This window comes from Hirundo rustica, chromosome 7 (genome assembly GCF_015227805.2).
Source record: "Hirundo rustica isolate bHirRus1 chromosome 7, bHirRus1.pri.v3, whole genome shotgun sequence".
Lineage (NCBI taxonomy): Eukaryota > Metazoa > Chordata > Aves > Passeriformes > Hirundinidae > Hirundo > Hirundo rustica.
Window position 1 is genome coordinate 9234780 of NC_053456.1, and position 20900 is coordinate 9255679.

A 20900-nucleotide genomic window follows, 5' to 3' on the forward strand; every position below is an offset into this window, starting at 1 on the left:
CAGAGGAGTCAGAAAGTTTGAACTGGCAGGATGTGTTCAGGAGAGCACACAGTGGTGTATTTATGGAAGAAAACTCGTAGCAGAATGCTGAGAATATTCTCCTCCCTGAAACCACATTGTAGATTAAATGAGAGATGAACAAGTCTTGTTTTCCCTCTAGATTTGATTGTGTATGTTTTCCCTTTTACAGTTCCAGTTTCCTTAGGAAAAAAAAAAAAAAACTTTTCAAAAGCCTGGTAAAAAGAATCTTCCCTTTATTCCACATCTGAAGTATAAACTCTCAATATTTAGCACTACAGTGGAAGTAAAACCTCTATTCAGTGCATGTTTTAGACTGGAATTAGACCATTTGTTTATGTTTCTGCTGCCTATGCTGCATTTAAGCAGGATGTGTTTTTTGTCTGAGAGGGTTTGAACTCTCTAACTAAACTTTAAATTAGGTATTAATGCAGTGTAGCATGCTATAGCTGAATGTTTATGTTGGAGACTTTGTTTATTCTGCCAGCTGTATCATTAAATCATGTCTTTCCTCCCTCCCAACCCCAGCACTTAATTTTTAAGGGATTTTTAATTTAAGGGATTTGTCACTTGGGATTTTAACCCTTCCTGTAGGAAGGAGAAAATTCCCATCTCTCTTTAGTTTACATAAATGATTATAAGATCATAGTGGGCATTAACTCTCTGAAAACTCCTCATCTGTACCTCATTTGATGGGTGATTCATCTCTAAAATGCTTGTGCATGTTACTCCTAAATCAATTCTAAGACTGGACAGATGTTTCTCTAGAAGCCCAGCTCTGATGTAAATGCTCAAAAGTGGTGTGTAAGAGTTACTGTGCTGCAACTGGCAAAAAGGAAATATCCCCACTGAGATGGCTGGGCATTGTCAGGGTTGTATTGGCTGCCTGACAGTGCTTGTATGAACCTACTGAACTCTTCCTTCAGAGCATTCTGTGTGCCTGTGACAAAAAGACAAAAACCTGCCCTGTAACTGTAGGGTAGGAAGTTGTCCTTTCCAAGTGTAAAGCTGTTGGATGTGCCTGCTGCCCCAGCAGATGCAAATGGCTTTGGTGCCTGCTGTTTCAACATAAATACAGGGTTTTGGGAAATAGCTGCTCAGAGGGAAGGACTCTGATAACATCAGTGTATCTAGGTGATGTTTGTACTGTGAGAGGATGTGTGAGGAGCACCTGCAGGTGTGTGTGAACAACCCAAAATGTAACTGGCTTGTGTATTGATTTGTTGAGGTTTGGCAGTGGAGATCCAGGACTGTACATACAAGCTTCATAAGTGCTCTGAATGAGCATAAAGGCTGGGACTTGGAGCTCCTGCAGTGTTTTGTGAGCTTCATGCTATCTGGGACATGCTTCCCCATGCTGCCTTGTCTTTCACTTGCAAGACGTTCTTAGAGAAGTGTCACACACAGTGGTGACAATAAACCTGCCTTCTCCTGATGTCAGTCAGTCTTAGTCTGGAGGATTTTGTTCCCTTACCTTTTGGTTTGTGGACTATACTTTGTTTTGTTGGTTTGGTCTTTGGAAGAACAGCTGAAGTTAACGTGACTCTACCACCAGTCCACCACTAAACCATGCCCCTGAGTGCCACATCAACATGTCTTTAAACATATCGAGGAATGGTGACTCCATCACTGCTGTGGGCAGCCCTTTTGGTAAAGAAATTTTCCCTAGCCTTCAATCCAAACTTCCCCTGAAGCAACTTGAGGCTGGTTCCTCTTATTCTACTGCTTGTTATGTGGGAGAAGAGACCAACCTCCACCTCACTACAACCTCCTTTCAAGTAATTGTGGAGGGCAATAAGGTTTCCCCCGAGCCTCCTTTTCTCTAGGCTATGGATGGAGCATCTTCTGCTCAGCCCAAATGTAGTAGGAGGTGAAACAGTCTCAGACTGTGCCTGTCTTATCTCTAGAGGCTATTGCAAGGCCCCTAAAGGACAGACTGTTCTTGTTTTGGGAAGACACTGTATTCCCTTCACTGACAAATTCAAAATAGCTCTTCAAGCTCTGAGTTTTCTGTAACAGGGCACAAAATATTCTTTTGTCATATACCAGCACTAACAAGTACTGCTGTAGTAACTGTATCTGCTTGCGGCTGTGGCCCAGCCTGTTGGCTGAAGGAGTACACTATAGGAAATCCATACACCTTGCAAGGTGTGCTGGTTTATTTTTCCTTTTACTGAAGAGAAGGATGTTTTGATCAAAAGGAAACTCCAGCCATTTACCCACAATTGGTGTTTTTCTTTGGTATAGATAAGCCCTGAGTGAGCTGTGTGTAAAATGTGTTGTAGGAATGAGGAGTTGTAGTGATGTGGACCTCGTGGATGAGGCTGGGATCTCTCATCTGTGTTGGTATCTTATTAGGAGTAAATACTCATTGCACAGTTTAATAATCTGGAAAAAAACCCTCCATCTCCTTCGAAATGTTCAATACTACTGTTGCAGTAATGGGTAAACCAACATCTCAAAAACTAAAGCAGTCAATTACCTTTTTAATTAGGTAGTGAATTTTATTCTGTAGAGGTTTATATATGCTCTACTATAGAGAAGAACATTGCATTAAAAAGGGCTCTATTCTGATATACAAATTACATATTTTCTGTAAAGCAAGTCATAAAAAGTAAGAGAACAACATATATAAGATTTTGATTTCACTGGGGAACTGTTCCTAGTAATAAAGAGCATATAGAGGTCACTCTACCACTGGTTTTATTTGGTTTGAGAAATATAAAATAGCTTGTCCATATGGTCTTAAGTTACCTAATTGCTTCATCTAAAAAGAATGTGGGGTTGTGTATCTTAACTCCATCATTTGTGCAGCATTTCAAGAAGGGACTATTTTTGTGGGACTTGGATTATACCAACTTTATTTTAGTGGTTACTGTTTACATCATATTCACAAAATGAGCGCAGATTTTTACTTTTTAATAAAAATATCTGACATTCAGGGCAGCTGGTGTCAACTTGTTCAATGTTTGAAGATTTAAATATGCCATGAAGGCAGGACGTTTTTTCTAATGGTGCTGCCAGAAGGCTGAGATTTTTTTGTCACTGAAATTAATTGCATTAAATTAACAAAGCTTTTTTTCCCCTTTTTCAGGCAGATTCCAGATTAAAAGCTCTTAATGCAACATTCAGAGTGAAAAACCCAGACAAGTAAGATTCCACATCCTTCTTCCCTCCCTTTCCCTTTTTCAGTTACAACTATAACTTCAGGTGACAGAATATTCTATCTCTTTAGTATAAATTCAGAATAGAAAAATTATCGTTCTGCACTTCAAATCTTAACAGAAGCTCAGTAAAGAGGTAGTGTGAAAAGATTTATCAAAATCCTGCCTCCAGAAGCAGGAAGCATTCAAAAAAATTCCATCACTTTATGTAAAACAAGTATTTCATTTTAGCTAGACTAAAACGAAGGGACAAAAAAACCCCCAAAACCAGACTCTGAAAAAGAACCTCTTAATATTTGTTTTCAAGAAATCTTTCCAAGTATGAACAGAATACATATTGATAGTAGGTCTTTCCAAAAGTCTGCTAGTGTACAGCTCTGGATGCACACACCCTAGTGTTGCAGTTCATAGTTCTCTCCGAGCTGCCAATTTTCACAGATGCTTTTAGAAGTCCAGAGGTCAGTTCAGCTCTGTTGCAGTTCACAGAGCTCTGGGGCAGGCACTAGAGCAATCTGCTGGATGGAAAAACTGCTCGGAATTGTCAGTGTGTATAGTGAGAGGTCCATCACTCCCTTGGTGACGTGATGGTAAAATGGGAGTTTACTCCTGCAGTAGTTTAGAAGCATCAGTGTGCAGCGATGGGGCCGAGAGATGTTGCTGTTTGCCATCCCCAGGCCATGGAGACCTGTGCAAGGTCTGGGTGCACTCGCTGTCCAGCAGTGGCACCAGGAGATGCTCCTTGGGGAGAGCCCCTGTGCCTGACTGCTTTCTGTTGTCTTTTCCATAGAATCTGTGGGTATTGTGTTAAGGATGCTAGAGGGTACATACCTTTCTGAACCTCTTCGTAGACTTAACCTGTGAATTGGTCCAGTTTCTCCTTTTTTATCGTGCTTGTTTGTAGGGCCTTCTGTGGCAGCCAGGGAGCTTTTAGCCAGGGTTTAATATAAAGGATAACATTAATGAATGAGATTGGAAGACAGCAATTCTCTGTATCTGCAGGTGAAAATGGTCCCTTGTTTGAATGCTTCATCCTCAGTCATCTTCCTCTGTGGCCAGTAGGAGTTATCTTTTCCTGCTCTCACAGCAGTAAACTGCCAGATGTCTGACTGTAGGCACAGGTGGGCAAGACTGTTTAAGGAACTTCCTTGTTATCTTTTGAGGTAACCATGTTTCAGAAAGCACAGCTGTTGTGAGAAGTAGCTTGTTAAAAAGCAGGAAAAGGGTTAATACAAGGAAAACATGAGGAAAGGGATTGTAACGAAAGCAGTCCTTGAGTGTGTGTGCCTTGGTAGAGCCTTCACAGCACTTGAGAGATGGCACATGTTTTCTGTTGTATTCTGCCAGCTACCTAACTTCCAAATTGCACTTGGGGATACAAATTGTTTAATAAATAACTGATGAGCAGAAGTTGTTTGTTTGCCTTTTGCTGTAGCATGTGTGGCTCTAACAGGAGGCACAGTGCTTTGCCCAGCACACTTGTGCTTGAGCTGCCTGGAATGTGATGCCTGGCCCCTCTGCTTTACCTTTGGTGCTTTTGTGTGGCTGGCTGGTGAAGTGGTTCTGCAAGCTCACCTTGCTGAAACAAAAGGTGTGACTGCTGTGTGGAGTGTAGGCTTTCAGGCTCCTGGGTCAGGAGAGGTTCAGGTGAGGAATAGCTGCAGCTCCCAGTCGGGATTGCCATGGAGCTGCACCCGTCAGCTTGGCAACACGAGGAGTTTCGTGCAGCTGAAACAAGGCTGCTCTTTGAGGTCAAATGTAGACTGGAAATGAAACCTTCTCCTGTGGGAAGCAATTTATAGTTTCAATGGTGGAATTAAATGGTGATAAAAGTACGGTATTCTGGTACTCAGAGGTAAATTTGTATCGACTGCAGACCTCTCTGATTTGGCCTCGTGGCACTCATCCTTTCTGGGCTTTAATTAAAATCGTAGCTTTTGGGTTTTGGTGCAAGATTTCTTTAGAAAATAGTAAAGCCTTTCCTAAGGCAGGGCTTTTTTTTTTTTTTCTTTTTTTTTTTTTTTAAGTGAACAGTTCTGTTCCTGCAGTATCTCTTCACAAACCAGGAAAATGGCACTGCCTGCCCTGACACAGGGAGGATTACTGCTGACTAAAATGCACTAAGTAAATAACTTAGACTGATATACTGTCTACTGTCAAGGAAATTTTTTTCTTGGCCAGGATCATAAAAGATATTTTTGAGAGACCTGCTGGTGTTCTACAGCAATATAACACAATCAGTTCTTCATTTGTGTCTCAAGTTCTATTTAATAGCTCAGTTAAGTATCTAGACTGTTGCTAATGCTGCAGAACCAGTAAAACCAAGTGAAAAGTGCTAGTTAAAAAAGCCTCAGTTACTGAGTGCCAGAACTATGTCTTGTTTCACACTTCTGCTGTTAGGATACACTGGAAAGTAAACATCCCTTTGTGTGCCTCACTGAACTCTGTTTGGAAATCACTTTATAATTATGTAACTTTTTTTAAATGAGCAATGAGTAGGACTTAAGCAAATACTTGAGAAATAAACTTCTGATCTGCAACACCACCAGTCTCTTAAAAACAGTTTTTCCTGAAAATTATATTTGTAAAATTTTCAAACTTCATAGAAGACTGGGGAAAAAAATAGCAGCACTTTGGTTTATACTTCTATGAAATGAAATAGAAGATAGCTTGATTCTGAAGTAGTGATTTTTAATTTTTTTTCTTTTTTTAATTGAGGAAGAATTGGTCTGAAAGAAGATGTATTGCTGCTGGAGGCCAGGGTACTGAAAGTCCTTCTAGGTTCCTGACTCTTGCCTTCAGGGAGTACAGCATTCCTAAAAGATTTCTTGTGGCAAAACAGGATAAATAAAACTTTTCATTACAAATTTCTGGAGTGGAAAAGGGAGTCTTCCTGAGCTGCAGGCATGCTTTTTAATCTTTTGTTTTTAGTTCAATTATTTCAAATATCTTCACTGTACGTGTCTGCAGCTGTCTGACATGCAGCCCTGGTGCATATTTTATAAAGTGTAAACTGAAAAGATTGCTCTCTAAATCCCACTGTGCAGATCAGTGACTACATTTCTTTTTCCCCACACAGTTTCTCTGCTAACTTTTAAATCTTTTTATGTACTTTAACCCTGTGTGTGTCATAATACTATAAAAAATGCTTCTTGGAAATCAAAAATATTAGAAGTCATAATAAAGCTTTTACTTCCTGAATGTAAGGATGGGAATATTTTAGGGGAAGACTTCCTGGCAGGGGAGGAAGAAGCCTTAAATGAAAAACCCTGGAATTTCATACTTGGTCACCCAAAACAAGTGACCCAACTCATTTCAGTAAGACCTCTTGGGTACAAGCTATTCTGAAACACAAAGCCTGACTGTGTGCCTGTGGTGGGAGGAGGGATGAAGTTTTTTTATTCTTCAACATCAACCTGGAACATTAATTTCATTCTCCTGTTCCTGAATTCTAGTTGCATTCTTCCATGCTTATTTGCAGATTGTTTAGTAATTTAGGTAAAGTTTCTGGCTTCCCATCTGGATGAAATAAATACATTCTTGTGTACCAAAGTAGGTCATGAGCTAGACTTGTGTGTAGTAGAGAGGGTTTATGTGTACACAAGAAGCTGTTGCTGTGGTTTAATTGGTTACCTGTCACTAGCAAAGCTGTGGCAAATGATTCACCTTCATTATTAGCAAGACCTAAAGGTATCAGCTTAAATTCCTTCTGAAGTAATGGTTTGGCTGATAAAATGCCTCTTCTCCAGGAGTGACAAGCCAGCAGTGTGCACATGTCACTTGCAACGGCTTCCCTGTCTGGTACCTTGTTGAGATATAGCGATTTGATGGCCTTCAGCCATACATGGCTCCTGTGCAGGTACCAATCTCAACAGGATTTCATGTTACAGTCACTGTATGGATTTGCCCTGGGGAAAATGTAATTGTTAACGCTTCCTTGAACCCCTGGAAAGCTGTGCCCAAAACTGGATAGAGGCAACTTGAAAGTAAAATATCTTTTTCAGGTCAGACATGTAAGCATGTTTTTATTGAGAAATGTGCATCGCTAGATTTGGCTTTGTATTTGTTAGAAGCTATCCTATTCACTAACCCTTGCTTCTATAAATCCCATTAAAAAACCCTAACAACAAAACAGCAATGTAATAACTTCAGCTAACTGCTCTTATTTCATAAAATTTTATCTCTTAATTCGATCTGAGCCTTCAACATTTGCATTTAAAAAAAAAAAACCAGCAGTCATGCAAGTGTTGGGTTGTTTGTTCACTTTAGGGAAATTAAACTCAGCAGTCACTTCTTTAGGAGTCTTCAGCTAATTCCACTCCAGCAGAATCCAGGCTCCATCTTGCTGGCCGCAGGGTTGTGGCTCTGTTGTGCATGCTGTGAAAGCTTGCTTTCATGATGGCTGATGATGTACTATCTGTTTCCTGCTCCCAGGAGATTCACCGAGCTAAAACACTACAGCGATGAACTGCAGTCTGTCATCTCACACCTTCTGCGAGTCAGAGCTGTAAGTATTTCCCATGTGTGTCGTGACAAATAGGATGATTTATTTATGAGGCAGTATTTCTCATTTAGTCAAGAGGAGTGGTATATGTGTTGTAGAATAAGGGCAGCTTTGCCTGAGGGAGTCTGTCTCCGGAGTGTGCAGCAGGAGACAGCAAGAGGTGAGGGCACTGACTTTGTATGGATTTGGGAGGGGAAGGAGTTCCAGATAGGATGGTTGGGTTTGACAGTGCATGTTCCTAATCTGCCCTGTCCTGTGATGGTCACGTATCGCAGGGAGGTGTTATAAAGAGGATCGAGGCCTCTGCTTCTCTCTACTCAGCAGACGAGTTGGATGTTGGATGTTTGGTTTGGGAAGGGCCTCAAAACACAGTTTTCTGGTCAGACATATAATACATTGTTTTCCTGACCTTGTAGTATGAATCCTTTATGCTTTCCAGTATGTGCTGGATTTTTTTGGCTCGTTCATTGATCTGCAATGAATAATGGTCTTTCTAATGATGACAGCAATTATGTAATGCATTAAGATACTCTGTGGGTTGAGAGTGGAAGGTTGTTATTTTTTTAAAGGCACAAAAAGGAAATAGGAAATTACAGTTCCAATAATGACAGCATGATACTTCTTTTCAGTATGTTCAACAGGGATTTAATTTTCAATGGACCTGTGTGGCGGAGAGCACAGTAATGGATTGCTCTGCTAAACTCAGGTTCTTGAGAGAATTAATCACACTCAGGAGTAGTGTTCTACAGACAGTCCTGTTTTCTCAGGGTTGTGTGTGTGAGATCTGTTGGGCAATTTGTTTATGTTTCCTTTTTACTACTGCTTTGACAGACATAATAATAAATATGGTAGCTCTTGCAGAACTTCACTCTCATTCATTGGAATATCACGATTCCAAGGGCATTATCTGGATTACAACTCACACTTCAGAGTGTACACGTGTCTTTTCTGAGGTTTTGCCAGCATTGTAGTGCTGGCTGCAGCAGGTACTGGCACTGCAAACAGCTGAAATGACCTCTAGCTCAAGCAATGAGTTCTGCAATGGATAGCTCATTTCCTTTCCCTCAGTTCACTCAGCTGGATGGAAAAATCAAGTCACTTGTTAGAATTTTACTGAAGGTTTCCCTGCAGTATTGATGTCAAGATGGACTTCTGACTTGCTGTCTATAAATTAAATAAACAAGTGTGTGCATAAATTTGGCAGTGTTCGGATAAAGAATGCCCTATATTTGGTTATCAAAAACTGAATGGAATTTATTGTGGTCTCCACAGTCATATCCTATCAATGAGCACTTCCAAAGATAGGTTTGAAATGCTACTTTTCAACATAGGTTTGATTGTGACTTCACTCTTCCAGGACTTAATGTTGTTGATATTTTTTTTTTCTTTCAGTAGTGGCTTATGTTAGATTTAGGCCTAATCTTGTTTACCTGTGTAAGAACATTAGGACTTTAGCTTGGAGTATGTATGTGGGTTTTCACAAAGCAATTGCACTTAATGTTGATGACCAAAACCTGTCTCTAAAATGTTTTAGAGGGTAGCAGACCGGCTTTATGGTGTCTATAAAGTCCATGGCAACTATGGAAGAGTATTCAGGTAAGAGTTCATCCAGTTTTTAAATACATACATAGTTATGGGAAGAGAGAAGGGAATTTCTTGATTGTGTTGTTATGCTTTTGAAAAGTATATCTGAAACATTTCATTGTCTAGAAAAACTCTGTATTGCAGTGCTAATGAGATTTCTGTGCTGCAGGCAGAGATCTCCAGATCTGCTGAGCTTAGTCTCTGGTGGAAGACTACAGCTTTTTGTTTTGTGTACCAGACCTTTGGGCCTTCTGCTGCTGTGTTGGCGTTTTGTTTCTTCAGAAAGTAACTCACTGGTCTTTATGCAGTTGTCTCTGAAAAAGCTTCCAGGTTCTTTTAATGGATAAAAATCAACAATTATACATATCCAATTTTAGTAGCTTTTAGAAGTGAATTTGCCAATCTTTTTTTTTGATTTATATGAGGGAATTGCATGCTCAAGTTTTCCATCTCACTGGAGAATTCAAGAATCTAAACTTCTGGTTAAGGGAAACCTCCTGCTTCTACACACTGTGCAAGTGCTAAATTTAATTCTCTGGGTTAATGGATTGCAGATGTCTTTCTCATTGGGGGTTTAAAATGAAATTAGGTGTAGTTCTGTAATAACCGAAAGACAAACAAATATCAACATCAGCAGAGTGGAATGTTTATGAAAAAGTGAAGGACAGAATAGATGCATTGCACATAAATTACACGAAACATAAGGAGAACCTCTTTTTTCCTTGTAAAAAGAGTTGTGGGTGTAATTCTTGTAACTAAGAACTCTTATAAGGTTTCTCAAAGCTGAGAACGCAATTAAAATGGCACTGTACATACCGGGATGTCCAGAACAAGTCTCTTGCTATCTTTTTTGTAGCTGTTTCTTTCTTTATCTAAATAATATCTCTAATGTAAATAGATAGTTGAGACAATTCCAAGTTGGAATTTTTCTTTATGGATAGAGTTAAACGGGTGTCTGCTATGAAAAGATAAAGCTGCATACATCAAATCATTTCAGGAAAAGTAAAATGCTTACAAAAGTCAAATCCCACCCTTTGGTTTTTGGAATGAGGGGTTTCTATGTTCTATCCTGTAACTCTGGGAAACTCTAGTATATTGTTGGTGAGCCCAAAATGTATTTCGGAAAGTTCACCATTGTCGTTGGCCCTTGTCCCATTTATATTAAGTGTTTAGTGGTTTGGTTTTGTTTGTTTGATTTTGTTTTAAATTGAGTTTCTGCTGTTTAAACAGGGTTATGCTCAAAACCCATCCCAAACTAACTGTATTTGTGATGATGAGTTTAGGGACAATTGTTTTACAGAGTGTCATAGATGGCCTTGTCACATTGTCAGTGCTGTTCCTTAAAGAAAAAAAAAAACAACAAAACAGTTTGACCAAGTCTGAGGCAATTTCCATTCAGGTGTCACCTGGAAAGAAACTATATACAGGATGCAGCTTATTAACTTCCCTTACCCTTCATGTGTGATGTTGTTTCTCGTTTGTTTTTCCTACAGTGAGTGGAGTGCAATAGAGAAGGAGATGGGGGATGGGTTGCAGAGTGCTGGCCACCACATGGATGTGTAAGTACTGACTGAATATCTGATAGTTTGATGTAAGCCAGATGTGGAACTCTCCCCCTTTCCTCTCTTTTCCCTCAATCTCAAAGTACACACGAGTATCAAGAAAGTTGGGGGTGCGTTGTTTTTAGGTATACAGTGTTTCTGTGCCTTGGATGCAGGCACAGTTTTAGCATCCATGTACTGTATTAAGTAGCTCAAAAAGGCTCAGGAGAACCAGAGGGGTTTCTTTTTTTATTATTATTTTGAAATTGTAGAAGTGTTTGGAATCCTTCCAGTTTTTCTTTTAAGCTACTATGCCAGAAACTGGTGGAATATGACTTTAATGTACTACAGACCTGATGAGATCCATTTGGTTTTGATAGCAGCATTTTGTACCATGCAGTAGATGGTACACGGATTTGGACTTAATTACAGGGAGTTAAGAAATTTAATTAATCGCCACCAAAAATCCAGTGGAACCTTGAAACAAACACTGACTGGATATAATAAAGTAAAGAATCCTCTCTTTTTGCATCTTTAGAGTAATTTGGCAGAGTATGTGAAGCACAGCCTTCAAAATAAGAGTCTAGCACTTGGGAGTGCTCACAGGAGTGGTATTCTAAGCTCGTGGCTTCTGCTTTTCAGATAGTCACATACAGCATTTCTTAACACTCTGATTCTTATTCTGTAATCCCACACAACAGGTAAGTAACAACCCCAGCAAGAGATGGGAAGTGTTTGACACTTCGTGCAATATTTTTACTGATAAAGTGTAATTTCTGTGGAAATAAAGTTCTCAGATTTAGTTTATTGGGCGGATTTGCACATGTACTACTGCCTGATTGTTACTGTCAAGTTAACAGGATGATTGTTACTGGTCTTGCCAAGTTGAAGGGTTGGAAGAGCCATGCCCTCAGCTTCTTTAGAATAATTCTGATTTTATCAAATCTTTAAGAATTTGACCCCTTATGATTAATTTATTCACAGTTCTGTGTTTTGTCTAATGGGGTGGTTTCCATACAAAAAAAGCTGTAATATTTTCAAGGCAGAGGGCTCTGGTGAGACTAAAGCTATGGAGAATGCATTCTGCTTTCAGAAGAAAAACTGTTGAAGTAGAGGTGGAATACTATGTTAAGCACCTACTGCAGTAGGCAGGAATTGAAGAGATTGTGAAAACTTGGTGTGATATAGTGGAGTTAAGGAATCACTTGTAACTTTTCAGTGGTTCAGATACACCACACCAAAATATCAAACACCTGGAAATGCATAACCAATTAAAAGAAGCTTGTCTCACTTCTCAGTCAGGAGAGTGAAACCCTCTCGTAATATTAAATATTTGTGTCTGTAACACAGGGCTAAAGATCCAGATCAATGGCAGTGGGTAACTGCTATTCTGGGTAATTTTACTCACTGCATGAAGTCTGAGGTATCTTTCACTGTCATCTCCTCTGCTCTGGCACTCTTGTACAACAGTAATCCCTTAGTGATGACCATCAAGCAAGAAGCAGCAGTTGTGAGGTTCAGGACCTCGTTCAGTGACCTGTGTGGTTTCCTAGCAGTGAAGTTCATATCTGTGGACTCTTTAAAGTGTAACTTACCAGTTCAGTTACCATTCCCATAACATCAGGCAGGAATTTATTGAAACGAAAAGCTACTTCTAGAAGGTTGCCTAATATAGATGTTAAACTTCAAAACTCATTTAATTATTCTCTATCTACCCCATATGCTGTAGTCTTTACTAGAGGTTTATTTAAGCTTTTGAGTTGTTATTGGTTAGTATGATCTATAACTGCTAAAGGTTTGGAGAAGACACCCCAAAGCTTCTCTGGATGTGTGCTTCATTACAAGATGAGGCTTGCTGAAGTGATAGAGTACACTGAGAAAGTCGGGGTAAATGGCTACAACTAGCATTTAAAAGATGAAAGAAAAAAATACCAGACCTTTGACTTCTGTCCTTTATTCCATCAGTGAGTGACCCTTTATCTCTGTATCAACTAGACTGTCATTATATATTGAACCAGTCTAAACTAAAACAAGGGTTTAATTGACAGCTTACACAGAGTGATACCATTTCAGGTTCCTTTAGAACTTACTGTAGTGTTTCTCCTTAACATTTTCCCTAGTTTGCCTAAGTTTAGGCAGTCAGAAATGTAGCTTATCTCATTGCATTTTTTCTCCCCAGATCAAGCTCATTATAAAAACCTGTCTAGGTAAGGTAGGATTTTGTTTGGTGAGATTTTTTGGTTTGTTTTTGAGGCTCTTTTCTGAGAGTGGATCTGCCACAGATGAGCTCTAGCACTGCTCTAAACTTAGATCTTGCTTGAAAATGAAATGTGGTCCATCTGCTGCCCTGAGAAATCTAACCACTAGACTAAAATTATTGCATTGCAGAACTTAAAATAGGGTAAGCCATTTATGACCCGTGTGGCTGTGGGATTTTTTCAGAACCAAGTGTATTTTTCAACAAAGACTTATTCCTTACTTTGATTCATAATATGACTTCTCGTTTTCCCTGTTCTTTAATCCCTTCTAATTAAACTGGTCTGCTGTTGCTGACCACTTCATATGTTATATTTATTCATCACCAAGAGCCTTGGTAGAGCTTTTCCTGGATGTGCCATGTCTTTGATTTCACAGAGCATCAAAACAACTCATCATACTTGCAAACTTCCCAAATTCATATTACCAGTTCCCTTTCAGCTTGTGACTCTGCCACTTCTTCCACAGAGCCAATTACTGGAGAGGCATAGGGAGAAAAGGAAAAATGCAAAGATTTTGCAAAATCTTGAAAGCCAGGAGGTGCTATAATTAGCATTTGGGTCACGCTGTGCTGGTTGCTAGAGAAGAATGGACATATGCTCACTTCAGAGAGCCTGCAGATGTGTGAGAGATTGCCACATAGCTGAGAATCCAGACTGAGTTAGCAGAATAGATGAAGGTATTTGTGTGGGATCTCATTCATCCCGGTTATCTCCAGTGGCACATGCCCCGAGGCTAAAGAGGAATCTGATTTCTGTGGCTGTGCCAAGTGAGATGTGCAGTTACCTCTTAGCTGTAGGCCTGTCCCTGCAAATCTATCCAAGACAGTCACCTTGGTCAGCAAGAACACACTAAATACTGTCAAATAAGCAGTATCAACTAGAAAAATAAAATGCTTTTTGCCATTTGTAGGAGACGTCAACCTAAATAACAAAACTCGTACTGAATGCAAAAGCTGCAGATTTGGTCCAAGCCCTTGTACTTCAGGTTTCTTCCTAAAAGTAGGGTTAAACTTCCTGTTGCTGTGAGTTAATATAATCTGACTTACACAGTAGACAAAGCTGTAGAGTTTGAAGGAGCTCAAGGGACTTAATGTGGTGTTCAGGGCACTCCTGTGAATTATCTTGTACTCAGGCTGGATAACAAGCCATGAAATCAGCCTCTGCTTTTCAGAAGGTGTGATCTTCACAGTTCTGGCCCTTACTGCTTTAAGCCTTGAAGGATTTCTTTTGTGCTGTACCTTTTTTTTTTTTTTTTTGGTCCTGGTGCAGCCTATTGACTGTCCACTGAAGAAAGAAATAAATAGGGTTTTTTTCCTGTAAGAAAAGCTGTCTCATCTTCAGCAGGAGACTTACGATAGGTTTTGTGCTTGTCAAAAGATTCATTGTAGTAACAACCAGAGAAGCGGGCCCACGGGAATGTTGACATTAGCTGACTCAGAGTTTAATTAAAAACAAAGAAAAACCCTTTTTTGGAAGGGTTCTTTGCTGCTTGTCGCAGGTGTTCTCCTGGTGTTCTCCCTTGTTTGTGGATGTGTATCCTTGAAGGTCAAATTAATCAGCTTTATATTTAACTGTGGCTGTTTTTCACTAGATATGCAGCTTCCATTGATGACATACTGGAAGAAGAGGAGCACTATGCAGATCAGCTGAAGGAATATCTCTTCTATGCAGAAGCACTGCGGTATGTACAGAACTCTAGAGCTCAAAAGGAAGCTGTAGTCCTTTTCTCTAATGTGATGTTGATGTTTAATTTAGTCTGGTATCCTCTCGTGTTCTCTTAGAAGGGGAAATTCCAGTGTTGTGGAGACTCCCTGTTCTTATTTCTTATTCTGCTTACTTGTACTTGATTGCCATGTGAGTGGCAATACAAATTAGAACTGACCTGATAAGTAGTGAAAAGACAGAAATGTTAAAATCTGTATACTATGGAAGAAAATGCTGTTTATTCCTCTGGTTCCACTGTTTCCTTGGCTTTTTGGTGTAATAGTGCCCCAATATGCTGAAAACTCCAGCTTACAAATGAGATAGGCCCAAACAGAGCTGTTACAGCCATTATAAATTCCAGGAACTTTCAAAGTGCTCAGTATCACTTTCATCTGCTGCACAGTGTTGTGCATTTAAATAGCAACTTCTTGTTTTGTTTTACATTATTCTTCGTCAAACAGTCACCCCTAACAAGCGTGGACACAAAAGCAAGTGGCTTTATGTTGCAAGGCTGTGCCTAAAGCTATTTTGCTTTGCAAGGGTTGGCTCTGAAGCTCCTGGAGAGGTGCAGCAGAGAATTGGGTTGGTGACTGCGAGGGCTGCTGTGTGGGAACATGGAGCACTGGTAGCCTCTCCTGGGAGGCGAATGTGCATCCGGCTGTGGAGTACGGATGTAGCATCATCAGCCCACACAGGCCTGGGAGTTACTGCAGGTGGTCAGAGGAAACTCCTCTTTTCCAGATGAAAGGCACTGTATGAGTCTAGTTTCTTGTTTCATTGTTTAAGAAAGAAAATGTGATGAATTTTATGATTGATTGATAGATTGGTGCTGTGACAGGTACCATCTCCAGGTATCTTTTGTTAAAGCTGTGATATTTCTGTAACGTATTTTGAATTAAACTGCTTTACAGTGATGTCCTTAAGGAGGTGGCAGGGCTTGTATTGCTGAGTGTATCTTGGAATGAGTCTAAAGGGAGAAGCAGAATGCTGTTGTACTAAGAACTTTATTTATATTTTGCTCCGAGCTTGCTTAACTACGGCATTTGCAGAGTTATGCAGTCTGTGATAGGGCTGTTGAATTTAGGCTAGATGAATAATTAGAGGTGTTTCCTGTCAAAAACAAACAAAACATGATGCTATTTGTAAAGCGTAAATGGAGGGAAACGTAGCAAAACAGAGTATTTCGTGACAGACCCTTCATTACTTACTTTCCAGGGCAGTTTGCAGGAAGCATGAACTAATGCAATATGATTTGGAAATGGCTGCACAGGACTTAACATCTAAGAAACAGCAGTGTGAGGAGCTGGCAATGGGAGTGAGTCTTTTTCCACTTTCTTCTCCAAGATGCCTCTTTCTGAATTTATTTTTTACTTGAGCCAAGTTACTTAAAATGATATTTAAATGGCACCAGCATGCTGGCTGCTGCTTTTGAGAAGTGGTATCATATGAGCTAGAGACATGTGAGGTTTAAAGGAACTTGGTTCTTGGTGATATAAGCTGTTTGTGCCAAACTTCTTTTATTGAATACAGAGCAAGTAAAGGGTTGCAGTAAATATGACTGTAGCAGAATAACACATTATCTGTAGACGACTCTATCCTAAAGATGAAAATGTTGGGAATTCTGGAAGACTTCCTTTGCCTTTTGAACAGTGGGTGTTACTGATACATTGTGTCAGTCCATTTTATATGGGAGATAATATTACCTAAAATATTATCTGAAAATGGTAACTGACAGTTTTAGAATTTTTTAATGTTGCTCTTGGATCTATTGATGTTCTTTATGGAATGCCTTTATGGCTTTTGTTTCTCCTAATTTCTTTCCTACATCATTAGGAAGGCTGCTCTGAAAGTTCCCCCTTGTCAGCCTTAAAACATCAAATTGCTTCCTCCCCACTTGGCTTAGTCTGACTCACCAGAGCTACTTATCAATTAATGAAATTAAAATTAAAGCAAAAAATCGTCCAAATAGTAAGCACAAATGCCAATAAAAGTCACCTGATGTCCTGTGGCTGTGCTCAGGGCGTGCCAAACCTAGAGTATCCTTATTTTTTGTAGACTGTGAGAACCTTCTCCCTGAAGGGGATGACCAGCAAGCTCTTTGGGCAAGAAACCCCTGAGCAGAGGGAAGCCAAGATCAAGGTTCTAGAAGAGCAGATACAGGAAGGAGAAGAGCAACTGAAGTCTAAAAATCTGGAGGGCAGGTAAATGGACTTGGCTGTTTCAAAGAAAACACAGGGCTTGTCTTAGCAAAGTCCTTGACTGGATGCTCTTGAAGGTGTTTGCATTTTATAAGTGTTTTTAATATATTCTTGGTGTTTATGAGCTGTCTATAAAAGCTCCTGTCAGCTGCAAGTTGTGAAATAAAGTGCAGTACATGCAGTTAGCTTCTGGTCTGAGTGTATGGCTTATGTAAAACCTGATGACTTTCCCAGTTACTGAGCCCACTCTAATGGCTAACTTGCATGCTTTTATGTTCCACTAGTAATATATTTAGCAGGTGGGCTTGGAGGTCTGCAGCTGAATAGGCTGAGACTCAAAGGCTGATTTGCTTCAAATACAGTATTTACTTTGGTTTATGTGTAAGGGTGCTGAGCCCATATCCTGCAACTTCTCATATGGGGGACACCTTACTCCTGTTTGAAAGAGATTAGAAGGTCTGGGGAGTTGTGTGTGGGTAACTGCCTCTTGGTGCTCTAATGACATTTTCTTCAGGTGTGCAAAAATGAAAAATAGGAGCTAATATTCTTAAAGCAATGGGATTTTGTCAAAGCATGTCTGTCGTATAACACAAGGGGTAAACGTGCTATCTCCTGGTATGTTAGCATTAGAGCTGGAAAGATAAGACTAGTTCATGAATAGTTCAAAACAACAAGGCGCTCAGTAAATGCAATAGCTTAATAATTTTGGCAGATGTATTGGGGATGTGCTTTTGTAGCTCTGGAAGCAATTTTCGAGTGAATGGTAGTCCAGCGCAAATGAAAGTATAAATTACAGATACATGCCTCCATCTTAGTTAAAGAGACCTGACGACACATCACCAAACCAACAAAATTAATTTTTGAAGTGAATTGTCCAAATTAAATTTGCATTGTAAATGTTTATTGTACTTGACTGTCTCACATCCTGACAAACAAGCAAGTTTTCACACCGAAGAGATGAAAATTCTCACTTGACAATTGAAAAAGAAACATGCAGTGTTGTGTGCTGAATATTGGCATAAAAATAATTAGTTACCCCAACAGAATCTGAAGGAAAAAAGTATGTTCTGACTTAGGCAGTGATGCTTCCTGGGGAAAAAAACCCAAACCAAACAAACATCCTAATGTTTGTGAAACTCTAGGTTAAAAACCTTAAAAAGAAGGTGGAGAATTAGGTAGTGGTGCCAGTTGTAAAATGAGGACACTGAGGGATGCGTAATATTTGCAGGACTTAATTTACTTACTGAAAGACGGAGCACTCTGTCGTACACAGCTTCTCTGCTGAGTGGAACATGTAAACCACTTACTAACAGAAATCATTGCTTCAAATTTCAGAGATTTTGTGAAAAGTGCCTGGGCTGACATTGAACGGTTCAAAGAGCAGAAGAATCACGATTTGAAGGAGGCACTTATAAGCTATGCTGTTATGCAGATTAGCATGTGCAAAAAGGTAGGTGTGGCTTGGGAAAGGCTGGCCCAGTGTGTTTGTCCTGTCAGCAGCGGGGCAGGTGCACGGCAGTCACAGAAGGCTGGAAGTCACCACCATAAAACCTCCAATGTACTCCATCCTACTTGAACTCAGGGACATGTTAATGTTGAGATAGATATAGATGTACCTGTAGATGTCCAGTTTCAATGTGGTCTCTGCTGCCTTCTGTGAAATTCAATGGGACTTCTTTGTGGAGTCTTCTGTTGAAGAAAGTTATGGATTAGGTGTGCAAATAGAGTGTATTCCCACCTATTGATTTTTTTTTCACTATTCTTTTAAAAGGGAATTCAAGTTTGGACAAATGCAAAGGAATGCTTCAGCAAGATGTGACTGTCTGGAAATGAATTCCTCCTCCAAGTGTCAGAGAATGGAAGCACAGTGTATAACATCAATGTTATATTGCTACATGACTTACATACAAATCATGAAATAAATGTAATTGTTAATAAAGGATGAAAAGGACACGTTGTTAAATGTTTAGCCCTGACTGCCACTTCTGTGGCATGTTTTATATGTGATAGCAAATAATGCAGGGGTAAGAGTTACTGAAAACTACAGCTGTGTATTGGGACAAAGGTATTGGGAAAGTTATCCCAGAAAGTATGAACTAAACTGTTCAGAGACTTGTGAAACACCATGCTCTGTAACGTGTAGATCACTTCCAGATGCCCTTCCTTCCAACCCTTGCTGTTTAGAATTTTTAATGCTCAAGGGTGCTTTGGTTTTATAATGGGGCACACAGTTGTGTTCTCGAGGTCTACACCATAAGAGGACAAAAAAGGAAATACTGTAATGCCTAGAGTTCATATTTAAATGCCTTTGCATGTCCATAGAGAAATATGTTTTTCCAGAGTTCAGGTTAAGCAGTCTCAAACTCCTGAGATGTTTGAAACTCTCTACAGTAGAGGTGTTGTACAGTGGTTTGATAACAATATTCTGCCATTTACTGATTCCCACTTCAGTTTTGATATGGGCACTGATTTCTTATTAAACTTCTTCCTGCAAGTAAAGGAGACTGGTGATCCAGATGAGCAGAAAAACCAAAGTCAAAGCTGGTAAGAGGCAGATGCAACTTCTCTTTGGTTGTTTAGGACCTGTTTACACTTGCTGTGAATCTGGCCTATGGCACCTTGTAACTGAAGTGGTTTGGTTCTTAAATAGTTCTTAATGAAGGTGCTGAAATTATAAACCTGGTGCAGCTTCTGTCATACTTCAGAGCAGTGATGTGCAGAACCCACCTGAACCAAGGTGTCTGTTTGGCCCTTGTAATGATGTTTCAGTGTGTGTGAGTGTGTGTGTACGTGTGGGTGTATATACACACCTGTATAACATGATTTGAAGTTACAGGATTTGCATTAAATGTTTCCAATTATGAAAATCCCTTACCGCTGTCTAATAGTGGGCTTTTTCTACATCCTTACTGAAAGTTCCTGAAGTCTTGTGGATTTTGTCAGACTTGATTTCTAGTCCTGAAGGAAGCTTTGTAATAATCTGTTGAAAAGTGTATTTAATTATTTTGGATTATAACGCTATTAAGATTTTTTCTTTTTCTAAGAGATACTCCAGAAGGTCCTTAAATGTTCTTTTGATAAAACTATCTAAATGTGTTTACTGGTATGTCCCATGTTACTTTTGTCCCTTCAATCTTTTCTTTTCTATAAAATGTTGTAAAGAATGCATAGGTCTGGTGCACACTACAGCTTAAAACTCTGAAGTAAAGTGCTGGTACTCTGATAACCTGTGTTGGCTTTTTCAAAGCATATGACAGTGACATGCCTGGCTGAGAGATGATGTTGGGCACAAAGAGGTCTCTTCCTTTGATATCTACAAGGAGAAACATTGTTCCATCCAGAGGTTGCAGTATCCAGTTCTGATACAGGCTGAAGGACTCTCACATTCCAAATCAAGAAGTTGCACACTTGATGTATTCAGTAAACCTTCTAAAAGAGTGGTGCCTTAATACAATACCATGAGGCGCTCAGAGTAGGTATTTTTTCATGCACTTTGATTTTTGGTAGATCTTTCTGGTGCCTCTTTCCACATGTCACTTGCTGTACAGCTCATTAAATGTATTAGTATGCCTTTTTTTTCCTTGCTAGTTGTACTAAAATTTAAGAAAGGAACAAAAGAGTTCTTGTAAGTTTTGTGCCAAATAAGAGAAATAAAATTGCTCTTTGATATTTTTGTTATGTTGGGTTTTTTTTGTTGTTGTTGTAAAGCTCTGTCTTTCCGATTCTGAGAACTGCTGTATGATTTCTTGAAAGTGGTTCTTGTCTATCCTAGCTCTCAAGTGGCCTCCAAATTTCGATTTAAAATTTGGTGAATTGTGCACAACTTCTCCTTTAGGGAGGAACATAGTGCTGAGGCCAAAATTTGATGCTTGCTACAAGTCAGCTGTCTGAATTTCGTGTGTGTCTCCATCTAGTTGAGAGAAGAAGATGCT

At 39.6% G+C, this 20900-nt stretch overlaps 1 protein-coding gene across 2 annotated transcripts in view; it reads left to right on the plus strand.

The window, feature by feature from the left end:
- Window positions 1–20635, plus strand: part of SNX4 (sorting nexin 4) — a 32671-nt gene extending 12036 nt beyond the window's left edge. For both annotated transcript variants that reach the window (XM_040069896.2, XM_040069897.2), the window contains exons 6-14: window positions 3113–3168; window positions 7614–7686; window positions 9218–9279; window positions 10761–10826; window positions 14658–14747; window positions 15986–16085; window positions 16826–16971; window positions 18304–18418; window positions 18740–20635. In XM_040069896.2, coding sequence (XP_039925830.1) covers window positions 3113–3168; window positions 7614–7686; window positions 9218–9279; window positions 10761–10826; window positions 14658–14747; window positions 15986–16085; window positions 16826–16971; window positions 18304–18418; window positions 18740–18787 — 756 coding nt within the window. In that variant the 3' untranslated portion in view covers window positions 18788–20635. The remainder of the gene's footprint in view (window positions 1–3112; window positions 3169–7613; window positions 7687–9217; window positions 9280–10760; window positions 10827–14657; window positions 14748–15985; window positions 16086–16825; window positions 16972–18303; window positions 18419–18739) is intronic.
- The last annotated feature ends 265 nt before the right edge of the window (window positions 20636–20900 follow it).